Source organism: Crocodylus siamensis, chromosome 10 (assembly GCF_052110815.1).
Source record: "Crocodylus siamensis isolate JL-2025a chromosome 10, ASM5211081v1, whole genome shotgun sequence".
NCBI lineage: Eukaryota > Metazoa > Chordata > Crocodylia > Crocodylidae > Crocodylus > Crocodylus siamensis.
Window position 1 is genome coordinate 15890698 of NC_143404.1, and position 16384 is coordinate 15907081.

A 16384-nucleotide genomic window follows, 5' to 3' on the forward strand; every position below is an offset into this window, starting at 1 on the left:
TGGCACAAGAAAAGCTATCCAGCCACACTGGTGCATGTCACTGCTCTGAATTCAGTCACATTTTAAGCTGCCCTGGAGTCAAGTTCTCTTTCTAGCTAGATAATTTTTTGTGGTATTCACAGATTGTGTCTTCCAGTTAGTTTTTGCATGTAGTGTGATATCCCCATTTAACAGAGGGAGAAACTGAGAATTAATAAAAACAGTGACACATTGCCAAATCCAAGGATCAAATCCAAGAATCTGAAATCTGTTTTAAGCCTGAGAGAGCCTTACATTGACAACTGTAACTTCTACAAAGAAGTGAGAAGGATTTCCAAGACAGTGCAGGCTACAAAACAGTATTGCTTCTGACCTGGCTTCTGCACAGAACCCGCATAAATCTAGGGAAACCTGTAATATGGGATGCACAAGGAGTGATTCACCCACTGTTTTGATTTCAGATTCTTGCCTTCCTTAGTGTGTCTGTCTCTACTTTCTGTTTTACAGCCTGTGCCTCAGGATACTATGGTCCAGAATGCCAGGGTAGTTGCACCTGTAATAAAATTGAAAACTGCAGCCCTTTCACTGGAGAATGTGCGGAGTACTTGCAGTGTTCAGAGAAATATGTAGCACAACAGTGCCAGAGAGGTAAAATGTATAACCCTGGAAACAGAAACCCTTGGATTAGCATGGCAAGTGGAAAAATGAAGATCGTTTGCAAAAAGTAGTTGTAGGCCTTATCCTCTCTTTTGACATCCAGATATAATACCCCAGTGGGCAGTGCTGGCAGAGGGCATAGAATAAACTTCCTATTTCATTATATTGGTTATTAGTCTGGTGGCTGTAGGTGCTATCAAATGTAGACGTCTTAGCTGTCATTCTTATAGAGACAACTTGTATTTCTAAAATGTCCCAGTAACTTTTGGTATTCCCAAAATCAGTACTCCATAGGATTATTTGCACTTTCTGTTAGAGAAAGCTACAGACAAACCCAAGATATCATCATCTTGGTGTTTTCCTCACTTTGCATCAAATGAGGTAGGTGGCAGCATCTCAGTCCATATGGGCAGTTAGGAACAACATACCTGGAGTAGAGTATACAACATTGCAAATTGTGTCCAAAATTGGCTTTGGCATGCTCTGGATAGCAATAGTTCTTTGCTGTTATGTACAGTGTCTCATCAGAAGATCTGAAAGCACTTTACACTCGTTAATCAAGCCTTGTCATCTCCCGTGAGGCCCACATTAATGTATTTGATTTATGCAAAGGGAAATAGGAACATGCACATGTTAAGGCACTCACTGTTTTGGTGTATCACAAAACAGCAGTAGCAAAGCTGGGAATTGAACCAAGCCCCTGGCTCTAACCACTTGGTCATGCCATTGTTTGCTTTCTTTTCTTTGCTTTTGATTTGACAACTTTTTTCACTTGAAGCTGTACATGTGTCAGCTTTATATCTAATTCCCAATCTTAAATTACTCTTCCCTGTATTTTCAGGCATATGGACTAATCCAGAAATTGGTGGAAAGATGTTCATTGCTTTATGTGGGCCTTGGGATTAGATGCACAGGAAGGATATTTAAGCTCCACCTTTACTAGAAAAATGGGCCAAGTTTGCTTATTTCAGTTATTACAAGAGTACCCATGTTTTACTATATTGAATAATTGGATTCTTTTAAACGTAGAAGGGTTTGGGCATGCTGCTTCCAACAGGGAATTTTCTGAGTATTCTTTTTGCTTTAAATGCTGATGTACTGCCATTTGTACCTTAGGTGTGGTCAGTCTGAAATGTCCAGAGAACCCTGGGTGGTGGTACTGGAATGGCAGGTGTTACTATATAGAAGAAACTAATAGTTCAACCTGGCTAGAAGCAAAGAATTTCTGCACTGCCTATAATGGCACTGATCTCCTTGTATTGGACAGTGCAGAAGAAGAGGTAAAATGTTTCTGTTTCTAAGTGGCGATAAAAATGGTGGTCAGAGATGGAAAATGGACACTCTGTAAGCACAGAGAACAGGTCTTCCTGTCTTACCTCACAGATACCTCCTTTACAGACAAAATCCTTATAGATGTTAGCACATGACAGCTGACTTATCTAGCATTTTAGAGCTCTTATTAGCATTAGGGGCTGCTGATCGAGCTGTGCTTGCAAGCTCAACTCCAGCACATCAGAACCTTGTGCTAGGGATGACCAGGGCTGTGGAACTGTTTTTACGAAAAATTGCACAAATAGTCACTCAGCACAGAACTGTGAACTTTATGGAACAGAGTGCGGCTCTGCAATTTTTCACTGAAACCAAATTAACTGAAACTAAAATTCAGACTTTGCTAATTGTAGTGGAAAGAGCAATTGTCATTTGAGCAGAATTTTGAAAAGTGAAGGTTGAGGTTGGTTCACTGGTTCTTCTTCTAACACAAACAAACACCCACATACAAACACAGAGCTTTTCAAGCCTGAAAGATACTTTATACCTGTTTTACCCTTCTTGCATCTGTGCATTACCTGGCTGGAAAATGAGGATCGAATTCTGGAGCTGGACCTGGTGGAACACACTGTCTGTTGGAAAGATAGGGAGCCTGATCTCACTTAAATGACACTAGGCATGTAATTTGAGCTATTTACAGGTGTTTAAATGAGAAAAATCAAGCTATATGTACTCTTGCTGTGAGACCTAAACAGCTGTGAGTTGCAGCATTGGGTGAGGTCTGCATATCTAACCCAACAGTATAGATTTATGGGACAGTAAGTAGCATGAACAACCTCTTTGTCATTCCATGTGCCACACTTAGTCTTTTACTGTGATAACTAGGTAGGAGTGCCTTAGTTCGTAGCTGTATAAAACTTAATGCTGGCTGTCATTGGCTCTCTGTAAAGCTAATGCAGTATAGTATTAGAATAGACTTAGAACATGCTTCTGTTTATTGTGGGAGTTAAATCTGCTACAGGTACCACTGGGAGAGACTCTGCCATGCTTTAGCTCTAGTAACTGTTTTATCTAGGCTGTTTGTATTTCACAGAGCCAGTCTTGGTATCATCAATTCCTACTATTCTGCATATTTGGGCTTATTAACAGGTTGTGCTGTACCCGCACATTATTGTTCCAAGCATGCAAGAAATTTGTAATAAAATAAGCATAGTGTGAAGAGGCTCTGATGCCATAAGATTTGTTACAAGAGTGTATGACTTCTCAGCATCATTCTGGGTTGGCTTAAAAATCTTTAAACCAGTCCACTGCAGAATGTACCAGGAAAGTGAGGCCGTGTTCAGCCTAATCCTTTGAAATTGCCACACTTTTGTAGAAAGTTATGTTCTACAGAAGGGAGCCATCTGTCAGATCCACGTCTCAGTCAGGCTTTTGGTTTCAGTCCCCTCTCAGAGTTCAAGTGTTATGTGCAGGGCACCATTAATAAATCTGCCTCTTCTTCTTATACTCGTCTGTCATTAACCTGTTCTTTAACATACACTTGTTTCTGTCCTGTAGGCCTGGATAACCTCTGTGTTAAACAAACCTGCGTGGATTGGCTCAGTGGGTTCCTTGCAAAGGGATAAGGAAAACATGGGCAGGAAGAATCAGCATATTTTGTAAGGCAGCTTGCTTACTTCATGAACAAGAGTATTAAATCACATCTAATCAGGTTTTGGAAACCATATATGTAAAGGGCTAGATCCTCAGTTGATGTCATTTTACTCCATTGACTTGAATACAACTATGCTGGATTAGGGTAAGGGTGAGGAATTCAAAGGCACAAGTATCTCTTATCTAATTGCCTTTGTTCTCCAGTGAGAGAGAGTTGTCTAGCAGTTCTTTGCCCCTTCTTCCCAGCTCAGGCTCTGTATTGATTACTCTGTGATGCACTTACGTTTCCTCATCCTGTATCCCAGGGGATCCAGTTTCCCCCCTTCACTGACAGGTGGGATCAGGGAGAAACCACTGCCAGATGTAAAAGGATGATTTAATTCCTATACTAATGTAGGCCCAGGTTATGATTAATTCTTCTGTGGATTAAGGGAGTATACAAGACACCTTCTTGCCATACAGTGGCCAGTTATAGTTGTGTTCCCGGATGCAATTGGTACAAGGACCTCTTTAGAGACCATTGCCTTGCCCCCTTGCCTTCCTTACCTTAGTTTTTGGAACAGGACGGTTCTCCTTTGAAAAATGAAATGGATATCTGCTCCACGATTGCTGTAGGACAGGCATTCAGTTTTTGTGCATCTGCTGACGTGGGCCGGAAGGGCCTATTGCAGTGATGTATTTCTTCGCTATGGATAACTGTCTGTGGCTGATAATCATCATAACTGGCTCTGACAGAGTGAGACATATAAGATGGAAAAAGAGTGTCCTGGAGGAAATGAGCTTGGAGAAATGCAGAAATGGTAAAAATAGGCTGTCATGAAAACTTTAAGACAAATATTTAAGTATCACGAAAGAGAGAGGTGCAAGGCTAAAAGGGCATTTTGAAAAGGTACTCATGACCCAAGAGTCTGAGGTGTGACTTGAAACTCTACATATGGAGGTTTAATATGGATGTTTGGGTGTGCTGTGATATACATTCAGATGCTCAGATAGACTGAAAATTCTGCTCTGCCCATTGATTGGGAGCTGAGAGAAAAACTGTTCACTAGGGCACCCCAGGGAAGGACAAAGAGCAATGGCCATAAACTGTTAAAGGATAGGTTCAGGTTGGATGTAAGGAAGAACTTTTTTGCAGTAAGGGTGACCAGAATCTGGAGTAGACTTCCCAAGGAGATGTTGCAGTCCCCAACCTTACAATTCTTTAAAAGGAGACTGGACAGACACTTTGCTGGGATTTCATAGATTTCATAGACATTTGAGCTGGAAGGGACCCTGGAGGATCATCGAGACTAGCCCCCTGCCCCAGGGGCAGGAAGCCAGCAGGGATTATAGGATCCCAGCAAGATAAGCATCCAAATGTGTCTTGAAGGTGTTCAGAGCGGGTGCTTGAACCGCCTCTGGCGGCAGTCTATTCCAAACCTTGGGGGCTTGAACAGTGAAGAAGTTCTTTCTTATGTTCAGCCTGAATCAGTCGCGGCGCAGTTTGTGACTTGATCTTGTCATCCCTTGGGGCGCTCTGGTGAACAAACGTTCCCTCAGGTCCTGGTGGTCACCCCGATAAACTTATAGGTGGCCACCAGATCACCCCTGAACCTGCCCTTTTCCAGGCTGAAGAGTCTTATGGCTCTCAGACTGTCATCATAAGGTCTATTTTCCTGACCTCTGATCATGCGCGTAGCTCTCCTCTGCACCCTCTCAACCTTCTCCACATCCTTTTTGAATTGTGGAGCCCAAAACTGGACACAGTACTCCAGCTGCAGCCTCACCAAGGCCGAGTACAATGGGAGAATGACGTCCCGGGATTTGCTCGAGAAGCATCAATGGATGCAAGCCAGCATTTTGCTTGCTTTACTAGGCGCAGCATCGCATTGCAGGCTCATGTTCATCTTGTGGTCAGTCATGACTCGCAAGTCCCTTTCATCTGTAGTGCTAACCAGTGTAGCACTGCCGAGCCTATAAGGATGCTGCAGGTTTTTCCTCCCAAGGTGGAGAACCTTGCATTTATCGGTGTTGAACACCATCAGGGAGTTCTCGTCCGCCCATGTCATGAGCCTGTCAAGATCTGCCTGGATCGACCCTCCTGTCCTCAGGTGTGGATGCTTTACCCCAGAGTTTGGTGTCATCAGCAAACTTGGTCAGTCTGTTTCTGACGCCAGTGTCCACACCATTGATGAAGATGTTAAATAGTATAGGCCTTAGGACAGAGCCTTGAGGGACCCCACTGGTGACTGCACACCAAGACGATTGGCTCCCATCGACCACCACCCTCTGGGTCCTACCGTGGAGCCAATTCCTCAGCCAGCAGATCGTGGTGAAGTCAAGGCCGCAGCTAGCCAGTTTAGCCAAGATCGTGGTGATACCAGATCGAAGGCTTTTTTAAAGTCAAGATATACAATGTCGATCTCTTCCCCCTTGTCCAGGTGATAGGTCACCTGGTCATAAAAGGAGATGAGATTGGTCAAGCAAGACCTACCCGCAACAAATCCATGCTGGGTATCCCTCAGGATATTGCCTTCAGCTAGTCTGTTAAGGATGGCCTCTTTGATAATCTTCTCCAAGACCTTCCCCACGATAGAGGTCAGACTGATGGGCCCATAGTTTGCCGGATCTACTTTCCTCCCTTTCTTGAAGTTTGGCATGACACTGGCCTTCTTCCAGGCTTCAGGCACTTCACCAGAGCGCCAAGAGCTCTCTAAGAGCTGAGCTGTGATGCTTGCCAGCTCCTTGAGTACCCTTGGGTGTAACCCATCAGGGCTGGCTGACTTGAAGGTATCCAGCCTTTCAAGGTGTTCCTTCACGAGGTCAGCTTTAATGGAGGGCAGGGGATCTCCCTCACCTGGGCCTCCCTGACCCATAGTGGGCAGGGCTGTCCCATGGGACTGGTGAAAAACTGACGCAAAGTACCCATTTAGCAAGTTCGCTTTTTCCTGGGCATCAGTTGTCAGTTGCGTCATCTGGTTTAGCAGGGGTCCAATGTTGCCCTTGCTTTTCCTCTGGCTCCCCACATATCTGGAAAAGTACTTTTTATTGTCCTTGATATTTGTAGCTAGCTGGAGTTCCATTGCAACCTTGGCTTTCCTGATTTGCTCTCTGCAGGTCCGGACCAGAGCAGAATATTCCTCCTTGATGGTGGTTCCAGTCCTCCATCCTTTGTAGGTCTTCCTTTTAAGATGCAGGAGGTCTGCCAGTTCCCTGGAGAGCCAAGGGGGCTGCTGTGCCCTTTTGCTGCCTTTCCACCAAGATGGGATGGACTTTGTGCATTCAGGATTCCTCCCTTGAGCAATTGATTTTCTCATTTGTTTGATTCCTGCCCAGAGCAAGGGGGGTGGACCCAATGTTCTTTCGAGATCCCTTCCAGCCCTTAATTTCTATGATTCTATGATCAGTTTTTAGTCTTTCTTTGGGAGGCAGGGACAGGGGGGAAAGGGTTAGCCTAACCATTTTGTTTCTGAAGTAATATATTTTCATGCACCAGAGGCTTAGCTTCCATGCCATTGGATGTGATTAACCTCCAGTATGGTGTGTTTTGATTGTTCAGGGTAAGTCACACCAAAAATACCACTTTGACCACTTGTAATCAGCTAACTGCGAAGGGGAGCTTGAACCAAGTTAACTGCTCATCCTCAGCTTCCTGGGTTTGTAAGAGAAATGAAGGTAAGAAATAATTCAGTTCCTCTTATTTTACCTGACTGCACTCTGCTAAATCCCTTCCTGACCTGTGAATATTGTCACACAATGTATACTACAGATTCAAATCTCTATTGTTTATGTACAAGGCCTGACTCCATTATGTGCCCAGTAGTATCCTACTCTGAACTGCACACAGACTACGGTTATTTGAGTAAAGTGACAGAACTTGGCTGCAAGAGAACTGAAATTGTCAGATCAGTCTAGATAGGTTGTATAAAAAAATCTCTGCAGCCATAGCCAGCTACAAAAATTTTTTGCAAACAAAGAAGGGTCGGGCTGGGTTAGGTATGGGGGCAGGAATTTTTTTCTGCAACCATCAGGACCAAGGGTGACCACACGGAGTTGGTGATTCAAAGCAGACTTCTTTGGAAGGGGCAAATTGTCTGTGTTCACCTCAGCACTGATTCAGAGCTGTACTTCCCCAGGGGTGTCCTGGCACTCGGTCCACTTTTGAGCAGCAGTTCCTTCTGAGACATACGTGCTTGTGCTGGCTACATGGGGTAATGTGCTGTTGTTGCTTTCATGGTGCAACTAACTCCCTCCTTCCATTTGCAGTCAGATAATAGCACAAGGTTAGGCCCACCGGTTCCCTATCTGGATCATTTGTGCCCCCCATACCTCCCCATCCCTAGTGGGTGGTGGTGGGAACCCTCACAAGTGACTGCTTTTTAAATCAGGTGTGCGCTGTCCCAGGATTGAGGTATAATAGGCTTCTGAACATGCTTCCATACCAGGTTAGGAATCATGCTCTAAGTAGGCTTTTCCTGCTCTGCAGCCTTTGATTTGTCAACTCATTTCTTGAGGAGAGGGAGTAAAGATTAAGCTATCGTAAATAAATTCTTGCAGGAAAGCTTGAAGCATTGGGGATGGTTGGAAGTGGCGGATTGCATTTATTTTACAAATTTTGCCGCATTGGAATGAAAGTGCAGAGCATGGAGAAAGCATGCAGCTATAGCTTCTCTTTGGATGAGACTGGGTAGCCCCACGTTTTGGTTTATCAAAAGGTGTCACATGACGTAAATTTAGAAGGATGTAATGCATGCAGTTCTATGAACAGAACGGCAGTTCAGCAGGCAAGGTCACTGTGGTTTGGATTATCATTTGTTAACAAAGAGACTGATAATGAAGAAATCCATTTTTTCATCTGAAGTGGAAATTCAAAAATCAACAGGCTTTGAAAAATTATTTGTAATGATTTCCCATGAACCACATAATGAGCTAGGCTTAATTTCAGAGCAGTGTGTCCAAGTGTTGTGCTTTGGGTTGCTCAGGGAGACAACTGCCAGCCTCTGTTCAGGAGGTTTTTGAAATGCTGGAACATATGCCATGATGAGAACAATTTACATACTCAGTTTATGTTCATTTTTAAGGAAAATTTGTTTCTTTAGAAACCTGCAAAACCATTCATTTGGAGTGGGCGGGTTGCAGAGAATTTTCTGATTTTTAAGGAAAGGGGAACCTGGTGAGAATGAGAGGCTGAAATGGCTTAATGCAGTCACAGAACAGGATTGCTGGAAAAACACCCAGCACTTTGTAGGCAGTGATTTTAATTTTTTGGTTTGTATAGTAGTTCGTTTGGCCTTTCTATCATGTGTCTACCATGTCTATCATCTATGTGTTAACACGGTCCTTTGCTCAGTAGAATGGCATGCCTGATCCAGTGTGTGCCAATCACATGGCTCAGCGCTACCAGAGCCTAAATTACTGACACCTCAAGTGCATATTATCATGTGTGTATTTGTGTAATAGGGAGATTGCGTGGCCCTCTAGTGGCTTCACTTATGCTTTAGAAACAAATTTAACTGGATTTGATCTACAGGTTATCATTAGAATGGATTTGCATGCTAGCACGCTCTGCTACCCAGAGAATGTGTATAAATTGACTGTTGTCATAACAACCCATATCACCATGTACATTTACTATAATCTCTAAAAATTACTTAAATGAAAGCTAATATTCAAACAGAGCATATTTGATGTCAAAGATTTAAGGATAGCCAGATCACTGAACTCGGGAAGTCCTTTGCCAGGCTCTTGGAACTTGTGTTTGGAAATGCTAACCTCCCTTTGACATCAGTCGCTGCCTCTGCAGGGAGAGGATAATGTTTTCAGCTGAGTTTATTTTAGTTCATTCAAAGTTGAGAAACCAAATAGTAATTAAAATAGCAAGAAAAAATTTTCTTCTCCCAACCCATGAATAAAATCAGGTGTGAGATGATGGGATTTATCAGTGCCTTGTCAGCACACCGTCTGAGATTTAGCTATGTTTTTCCATGCACAAAAAAAAAATCTGAGTACCGCTGTTTTACTAATGCATGCCAGTCACTTTTCACCCAACAGAGAGGGTCCAGTAAGGGACTGGAGTTATCAAATGCGCAGAATATGAAGGGTGGCTTTTCTTTTCTTTTTTCTTTAAATCTTTCAGGTAATGGCATTTTTTGGAAATACCCCAGAATGCTGCTCCTGCAGCCGGTAGGAGGACTAACATACACATTCTTGGAGGTTGCAGTGTCAGCCTGTATCATAGCAGCTGACTGCTCTGGAGTAACTTACTGGGGGGAGAGTTACATACCTGTCAGTGGTAAAGAACTGATCTTCAGCAGGAAAAGAAAAGTTGCTGTGTACCTGAAAAGTGGTAACTATGTACTTCTTTAATGCTATGCATGCTGTAAAAATGCACATAGAAATATAAATCAAAGGGGTGATTACTTTTTGTTTTAATTTTTCTGTTTCTCAAGTATCTGTAATCTGTTTGCTTGTAGGAGTTGTATTTTTACCTTGCCCCTTAGCCCAGTGGTTTGCCTTGTAAGGTTGCTCATAAATGCTTTTGAGCATTTTTGGTACAATTAGTGTGATGTTATAGCCAGATGGCCAGGCATTCATCATCAGGTCTGAGCAGTAAGAGCCAACACAAAATAATAAGAAAAGAAACAACCAGTTGCCTTTGAGCATCCTTGCCTTTGAATATGCTTGTGTGGGTTGTGTCTGTTGTGTCCAAAGTCAATGCAGTCTTTATTTTTTAGAGAGGAAAAAAATAAAAATCAGAAGTTTTGCCAACAGTATAGGACAGTGGTTTTCAACCTTTTTTAATCAGTATGCCCCCGGCAGCTGGATGGGGAGCAGGGGCGGGGGGTGGCGTGTGGCTGGGTGGGTGTGTGGGGGGGGGTGGCGGTTGGTGCTGGCTGCATGCAGAGCAGCAGCAGCACAAGGTGATGGGTGGTGGGGGCGTGTGAGCTTCCCATCCCCCCCCTCCCGCTCCTGGGAGGCGGTGGTGCAGGGTGGTGGGGGCAGCGCTTCATCCACACCTGCCCATGCATACCCCCAGGGCCTTTCCAAGTACCCCTGCCTGGTTGACATCCCCTGGTTTAGGCCATAATCCAGGGTTTTTTTATTGCAAGCACATGCTGCACTGCCCCTTAAGGGCATGTTTGACCCCTAAGTTGAGTCAAGTCAACTAAATGGCAGATTGTGAAAGTAAATCTCAGTTTGCCTTCTAGCTATCTCCAGTATTTGTACAACCGTGGCTACCAAAGCAGCTGAGCAGCTTTCGCCCCTAATGTATTTATTTAGAACCCCTGGGACTTTGAGGGGTAATATTTTCCCCATTTTACAGGTGGAAACCTGAGACCCAAAGAAGTTCAGGGTATACCTATAGGGTACAGTGAGTGCAGTGCTTGTAGACATAAATACCTGTGCAAACCCATCCATTCATTCATTCATTTATTCATTCATTCCCCCCTTCTCCATATGTCTAAACGCTGAGGATTTGCCAAAATTGAAAGCTAAATATAAAGATTTTAAAAAAATGTTTCAGCTTGCAGTGAAGGACGGTACGGTATGTATTGCCAACAGAAGTGCCCACGTTGTCTCAGCCGTACAACCTGCAATAGAATCACAGGGTTGTGTGATGGTGCAGTGACGTGTCAAGAAATGAAGAAATTAGAGCTTTGTGAATATGGTGAGTAAGACAGCACAGGGAGTTGGGTTTCCTTTTCTGCTGTGGTTTGTTATTTTGGACTGACCATTTTATGAGCCATTGACCAGCATTCTGAATACATTATAAAACCCAACCTTTTAGCTTGGTCTTTTTTTGACTAGGTCTCATACCAGGTGGTTATTTCTGATCAATGGATAGATAGAAAGGAATAATGATATTTAGATTCCCCTTGAATAAGCTTTGCATTTGGGGGGGGGGGGCTGGTGTGACCCTGGTTGAAAAAAGCTGCTTATTCAGGGAAGCATGTAACTATGTTAATAGAATTGAAACGTGTTTATAATAAAATCTGTTCTAAAGAGGAGTGGATTTAAGCGGTGTGTAATGATTTCTTTGCATAAGGATTAATTTCAGTATAAAGTCAGGAAGCTGAAGACTGATGGTATGGGTACAAGATGGTGTATAATGAGTTTTGTGCCTTTTAATTTGTGTCTTCTATTTCAAAAAGACCTTACAAGCAAGATGTGTTTCCCCTTTTGGAAATACTGGAATGGAAATTGTTATTATATTCCTGCTTTTGGGGCACTGAATAAGAGTGGAGCAGAATTTATGTGCAGTCAATACGAAGGGTCCCAGCTGTTAAAATTACAAGATGCAGAAGAACAGGTCAGTCACTCAAATATAAAACTGTTAATAAAGAGGTTGTGTACAATGTATTCTTTAATATTTTTTTTTAAAACCTTGGAATGATCATTTTATCCCAGCATATTGGATCTCTTTTTCCTCTCTGAAAAACACTGCTTACTTTTTCTTTTGTGTACCTAAAGAGCCTACTCCTCCCTTCTTTTCTTGCTTTTTATTTATGAGCTCTTTCCCTTTGTTGTGAGGACATGGTTTATGATTCGTTGAGATCAGGATTTGTCAGCACAGGGTTTGCCAGCCAGCTAAACAAACCTGTACTTAGATTGTAAACTCTCTGAGCCTCGGACAGTTTTTTTCTTACTTTATATTTGCACAGCACTGAACATGGGTTTTTAGCCCAACACTTAGGCTGCTTACAGACTTTTAAAAAACCCCAAGAAACAATACTTTATTTCAAACTCGGTGTGCCCCTGCACCAAGCCTAGCATATACCCAGAATAAGCGTCACATTAGTTGGACTTGGCTCACCCAGTGTCTGTATAGATTGGGCGCTTCAGCAGGGCTTTTTTGGTGCTTTTAATTAACAGTTGATTGAATCGTCTTTAGATAAAAGCACAAAGCCCCGCTGAAGCACATGATCTATATCAACGCTGCAGAGCTGGGTTGAACTAACGCGCTGCTTCGTCTAGTAAAGTGCTTTTTTCACATCTGTCAGCAGCTTTAAATATTACTAGTAAATACTATCACTAAGCTAAAAAGCATGAGGTGCCGGCTCAGTCAAAGCTTCCCTTTAATATCAATGGGAGTTTGTCTGAGTAGGGACTGAGTAGAAACTGAAAATTTCGAGGTATGCCCTACAAAAATTGTGTGTGATGGGTTTTTTTTTCTGTGTGTGTGAAGGAGTATATGTCAATTTGTCTTGAATTTTTCCAGAACTGAAAGATGCATTTTTTCTGTCTTTAATTAGAAAATCAAGGCAGGGAGATTAAGGAGAAAAAATGAAGTTTTAAAAACAACTTTGCTATGCAGTTATCCGGGGGAAATTCTTTTATGAATGAACAATACAGAAAACTCAGAGTGAGGTTGTTTAGATAGATAATTTGATAGAACCAGGACCTGAAGTTCACTCCCATCTACTAAGTGCACTGTAATACAAGTTAAATGTTGGCCCTAAACTGTCTAACAGCATCCTTTTAAAAAAGATTCTAGGTTTAGTACTTCATTATGGTCAGGCAGTTGATCTGTACGTGCTTGAACCTCCTGCACCTGTTACCATTTTAAATCAAAATTCCACGGGTGCAGATTTGGGCTCTTAACATATTAAAATGGCCTCTTTCTTCTTAACTGGCATTAAGAATGAAAAGAACTTGCCTCATGACTTGAATGTGCTATCCTGCTGCCAAAATGAGACTGTATCTATTTAGTTATTTGGGGGTCTCCTTGTTATCCAGGTGTACATTGTAGGCATCATATTTGCTACAGTACCACTTTTGTTTATTGTTTGCAGAGGTGGATTGCTAAAGTCATCTCTAAGAAAAGCTGGTTACTCAAGCTGAGCCATAATCTCCAATCCAAAACCTGGATCATGCCTGGTAGAGACACTGAAGTGCCTCATTGGTAAAATACATTCTCTTTCTCATGAGCTTCACCTTTCCTTTACCTAAGGATGACAGTATTACTGGGGGAGGACATCAGGGAGGAATGTTGCTGTGACTTTGAGGTCAGGAAATCCAGACTAATATAAAGATACATTCATTGCTTTGGTTTTCAGGGGTTTCCAAGAGACTCAGGATTTGTGTATTCAGATTGAACCTGTAAATGGGACCTTGATTTCATCTCCCTGCTCAGAACTGGCTTCATGGATTTGCAAGGTCACCCCAGGTGAAGGCATCCTTTACATACATTTCACAGTATTTGCTGTAGTCTTTATCAGAGGACATAGTTTACAGTGAAATGTCACAGTGGTGCCTGAGTTGCAGCTTTTGGGAATGCTTCTGAGGCTGTGCACCCTTGGAGGAATTTTTTTCCCTCTGCAGAAAACTCACTGCACCCAGTCTGCTTCCTGGCAAGGAGGGGAGCTGGTGGTCCTCTAAGCTTTTTACAGGACAAAGGCAGAAAACAGGTGACTAGCAAAGGCACCATTGTTTACAGCTCTGTCAGTCACATTTCAGAGTACTCACATGGCTGAATATTGCGCTTCGAATCATAGAGAAGCAGGGCTGGAAGGATCTTGAGAGGTCATCCAGTCCAACCCCTTGCCCTGAGGCAGGATTATCCCTATCCTAAACATCCTATACAAATCCATTGTCTTACTTCTTAGCAAAACTACACAGTCAACTCTGACACAACACAAGGCATAACTCCCTAACCTGTCACACACAAAGCAGGGGGACTATGGCAGCCAACATCCTGCTGTCACAAATGTTGTTATACACTTGAGAGATCCCAGGAAGAGGGCTACACCCCCTGCTATAGAGGAAGGCAAACATTTCCACAGTCCAGAAATTTCCACAATCTGACCATGAGAGTAAAATTCCTTTCTGACCCCAAATTTAGTAGTTGGTCTGACCCTGAGGAGAAGGGCAAGACCCTCTAGCCAAGAACCTCTTGGCTTAAGTCCCGGCAGGAGCACTGGCAAACCCCAGTCGATATCCCCAGCCTTGGCTGCAGCAAGCACCCAATGGAAGGTTAAAAAAAACCTGACATATAGCAGCAGGAGAAAAAAATTATTCCCTCACAGCCCCATGCAACAGCCAGCAAATCCCAGGAGCATGGGAAATAGCCATAGTAGGACACAGTCCTACCTATGCCTGGATCATCCTGACTAGTGGGTGTCCAGACTCTTCTTGAACACCTCCAGTGATAGAGAGTCCACAGTTCCTCTAGGTAGTCACTAGAACACTACCCCACTGTTCTAACAGTGAAGATTTTCCTGATATCCAATCTAAACCTACTTCAGTGCAACTTCAAGTCTTGATCTGTGTCCTGCTCTCTACAGCAAAAGAGAAAAAGTGTTTTTCCTGTTATGTGGCAACTTTTTAAGTAATTGAAGACTGCTATGAGATCCCCTCTTAAAGTATCTTTTCTGCATGCTGAATATGCCTAGCTTCTTCAGCCTCTCTTTGTGTGACTTGCCTTCTAAGCCCTTTATCATTTTTGTTGCCTGCCTCTAGACCTTCTGTAAGTTCTCCGTGTTCTTTGTAAAATGTGGAGCCCAAAACTCCAGACAGTATTCTAGATGAGGCCTAACCTGTGCTGAGTAGAGACACTGTCACTTCCCATGTCTTGCACCCAAAGCTTGCATAATAGAGTCCACTGCATATTCCCGGGGTGTTTGGCATTGGAAATAGTAGAAGCTCCAAAGTATCTTTAATCAACTGTAGAGAGAAAACGAACAACCTTTGGAGCAGCTGCTGCTGTTCATTTTGTATATATGAGAGAGAGGGAGAGAGAGAAGGAGCCTGATTCTTCTCTCCAGCAGTGTCATGCGGATCTTTGGCTATGTCCAAACATGAATGCAGCTCTGGAGAGCTGTAGAAAGTTACAATCTACACTCTCCGAATTCCAGTTTGGGCCTGGGCTCTAGCATAAATTATAACGATTGTCTTTTAGTTACCCAAACACCATCCAGGGCTGAATGAGGTATAGATAACTCATTCAGAGTAGATGGTTCTGGTAGGATTCCCTATGCTGATTTTGTATCACATTTGCTTAAGTGATCTTTCTTGTGCATGGCCAGTTTTAGGTCCTGAGAGTATCAGTCACTTGGTACAAAGCAGCCTCATGTCACCTTAGCAGTTGGGCTGCTGGTTTACATGTTCAGGTGCAGTCAGTGAAACGGGGTAAATTAGGTGCAGACACATACTTAGTTCCCAAAAGGCCTGGAGGAAAACAGGCTAGAATTGTGTCCTGTGTGTCTTAAGTTTCTCTTTTCCTTGTTTTGTTTCTCTTAGTTCCCGGAGTGCAGCATTCCAGTTATATCTGGTGGAAATCGTTGGTGCTGTCACTTTTTGTTTCAGTTCTCGTAGTTTCTGCTACTGTGCTTGGTACATATAAAGCTGCCCGTTGGAGAAGAGCAGTGTCTCTAGTAAAGGGAAATGATGAGGCTGAGCAGAAGAGTGAATCAGAAGAGAGAAAAGGACAAGGCAGCCCTCGATCCAGAAGAAGCAGCCCCTCTAATTAGGGTGCAGTGACAGCAGACCTACCCTGTCCTTCTTAGTAAGAAGGTTTGGCTTTGAGAAGAAGTTTGAGTTAAGGAATACATGCATGGAATCTGAGAGCCCATTAACAGACACAGAAGTATTTAATTTGCAAGTTGTTGAATGTCTTAATTGACTTTTATTCGTATTTCTGTACTGTCTCTGAGCCCCCACAGTCTCAAGTGACTCTGTCTGTTAGAAGCAATACCTGTCTTTGTGTGTGTTGGCACTGCCATCTCATCAAAGCAGAATATACCTAGAATCTGACTAATCAAAAATATGTCCTTAAATCATTTTGCATTTCACTCAGAGATGTGTTCATCTGTGTTTTTCTTTTTTGTGGAATAGTTCAATAAACTCT

The 16384-nt window shown here is 43.0% G+C and overlaps 1 protein-coding gene across 1 annotated transcript in view; it reads left to right on the top strand.

Moving 5' to 3' along the window:
• Window positions 1-16384, top strand: part of LOC149856282 (macrophage mannose receptor 1-like) — a 65700-nt gene extending 49316 nt beyond the window's left edge. The window contains exons 24-33 of the mRNA XM_090065256.1: window positions 487-627; window positions 1753-1916; window positions 3463-3563; window positions 7097-7212; window positions 9674-9883; window positions 11063-11206; window positions 11691-11848; window positions 13332-13441; window positions 13596-13705; window positions 15778-16384. Of these exons, the coding sequence (XP_089921382.1) occupies window positions 487-627; window positions 1753-1916; window positions 3463-3563; window positions 7097-7212; window positions 9674-9883; window positions 11063-11206; window positions 11691-11848; window positions 13332-13441; window positions 13596-13705; window positions 15778-16007 (1484 nt within the window). The 3' untranslated portion in view covers window positions 16008-16384. The remainder of the gene's footprint in view (window positions 1-486; window positions 628-1752; window positions 1917-3462; window positions 3564-7096; window positions 7213-9673; window positions 9884-11062; window positions 11207-11690; window positions 11849-13331; window positions 13442-13595; window positions 13706-15777) is intronic.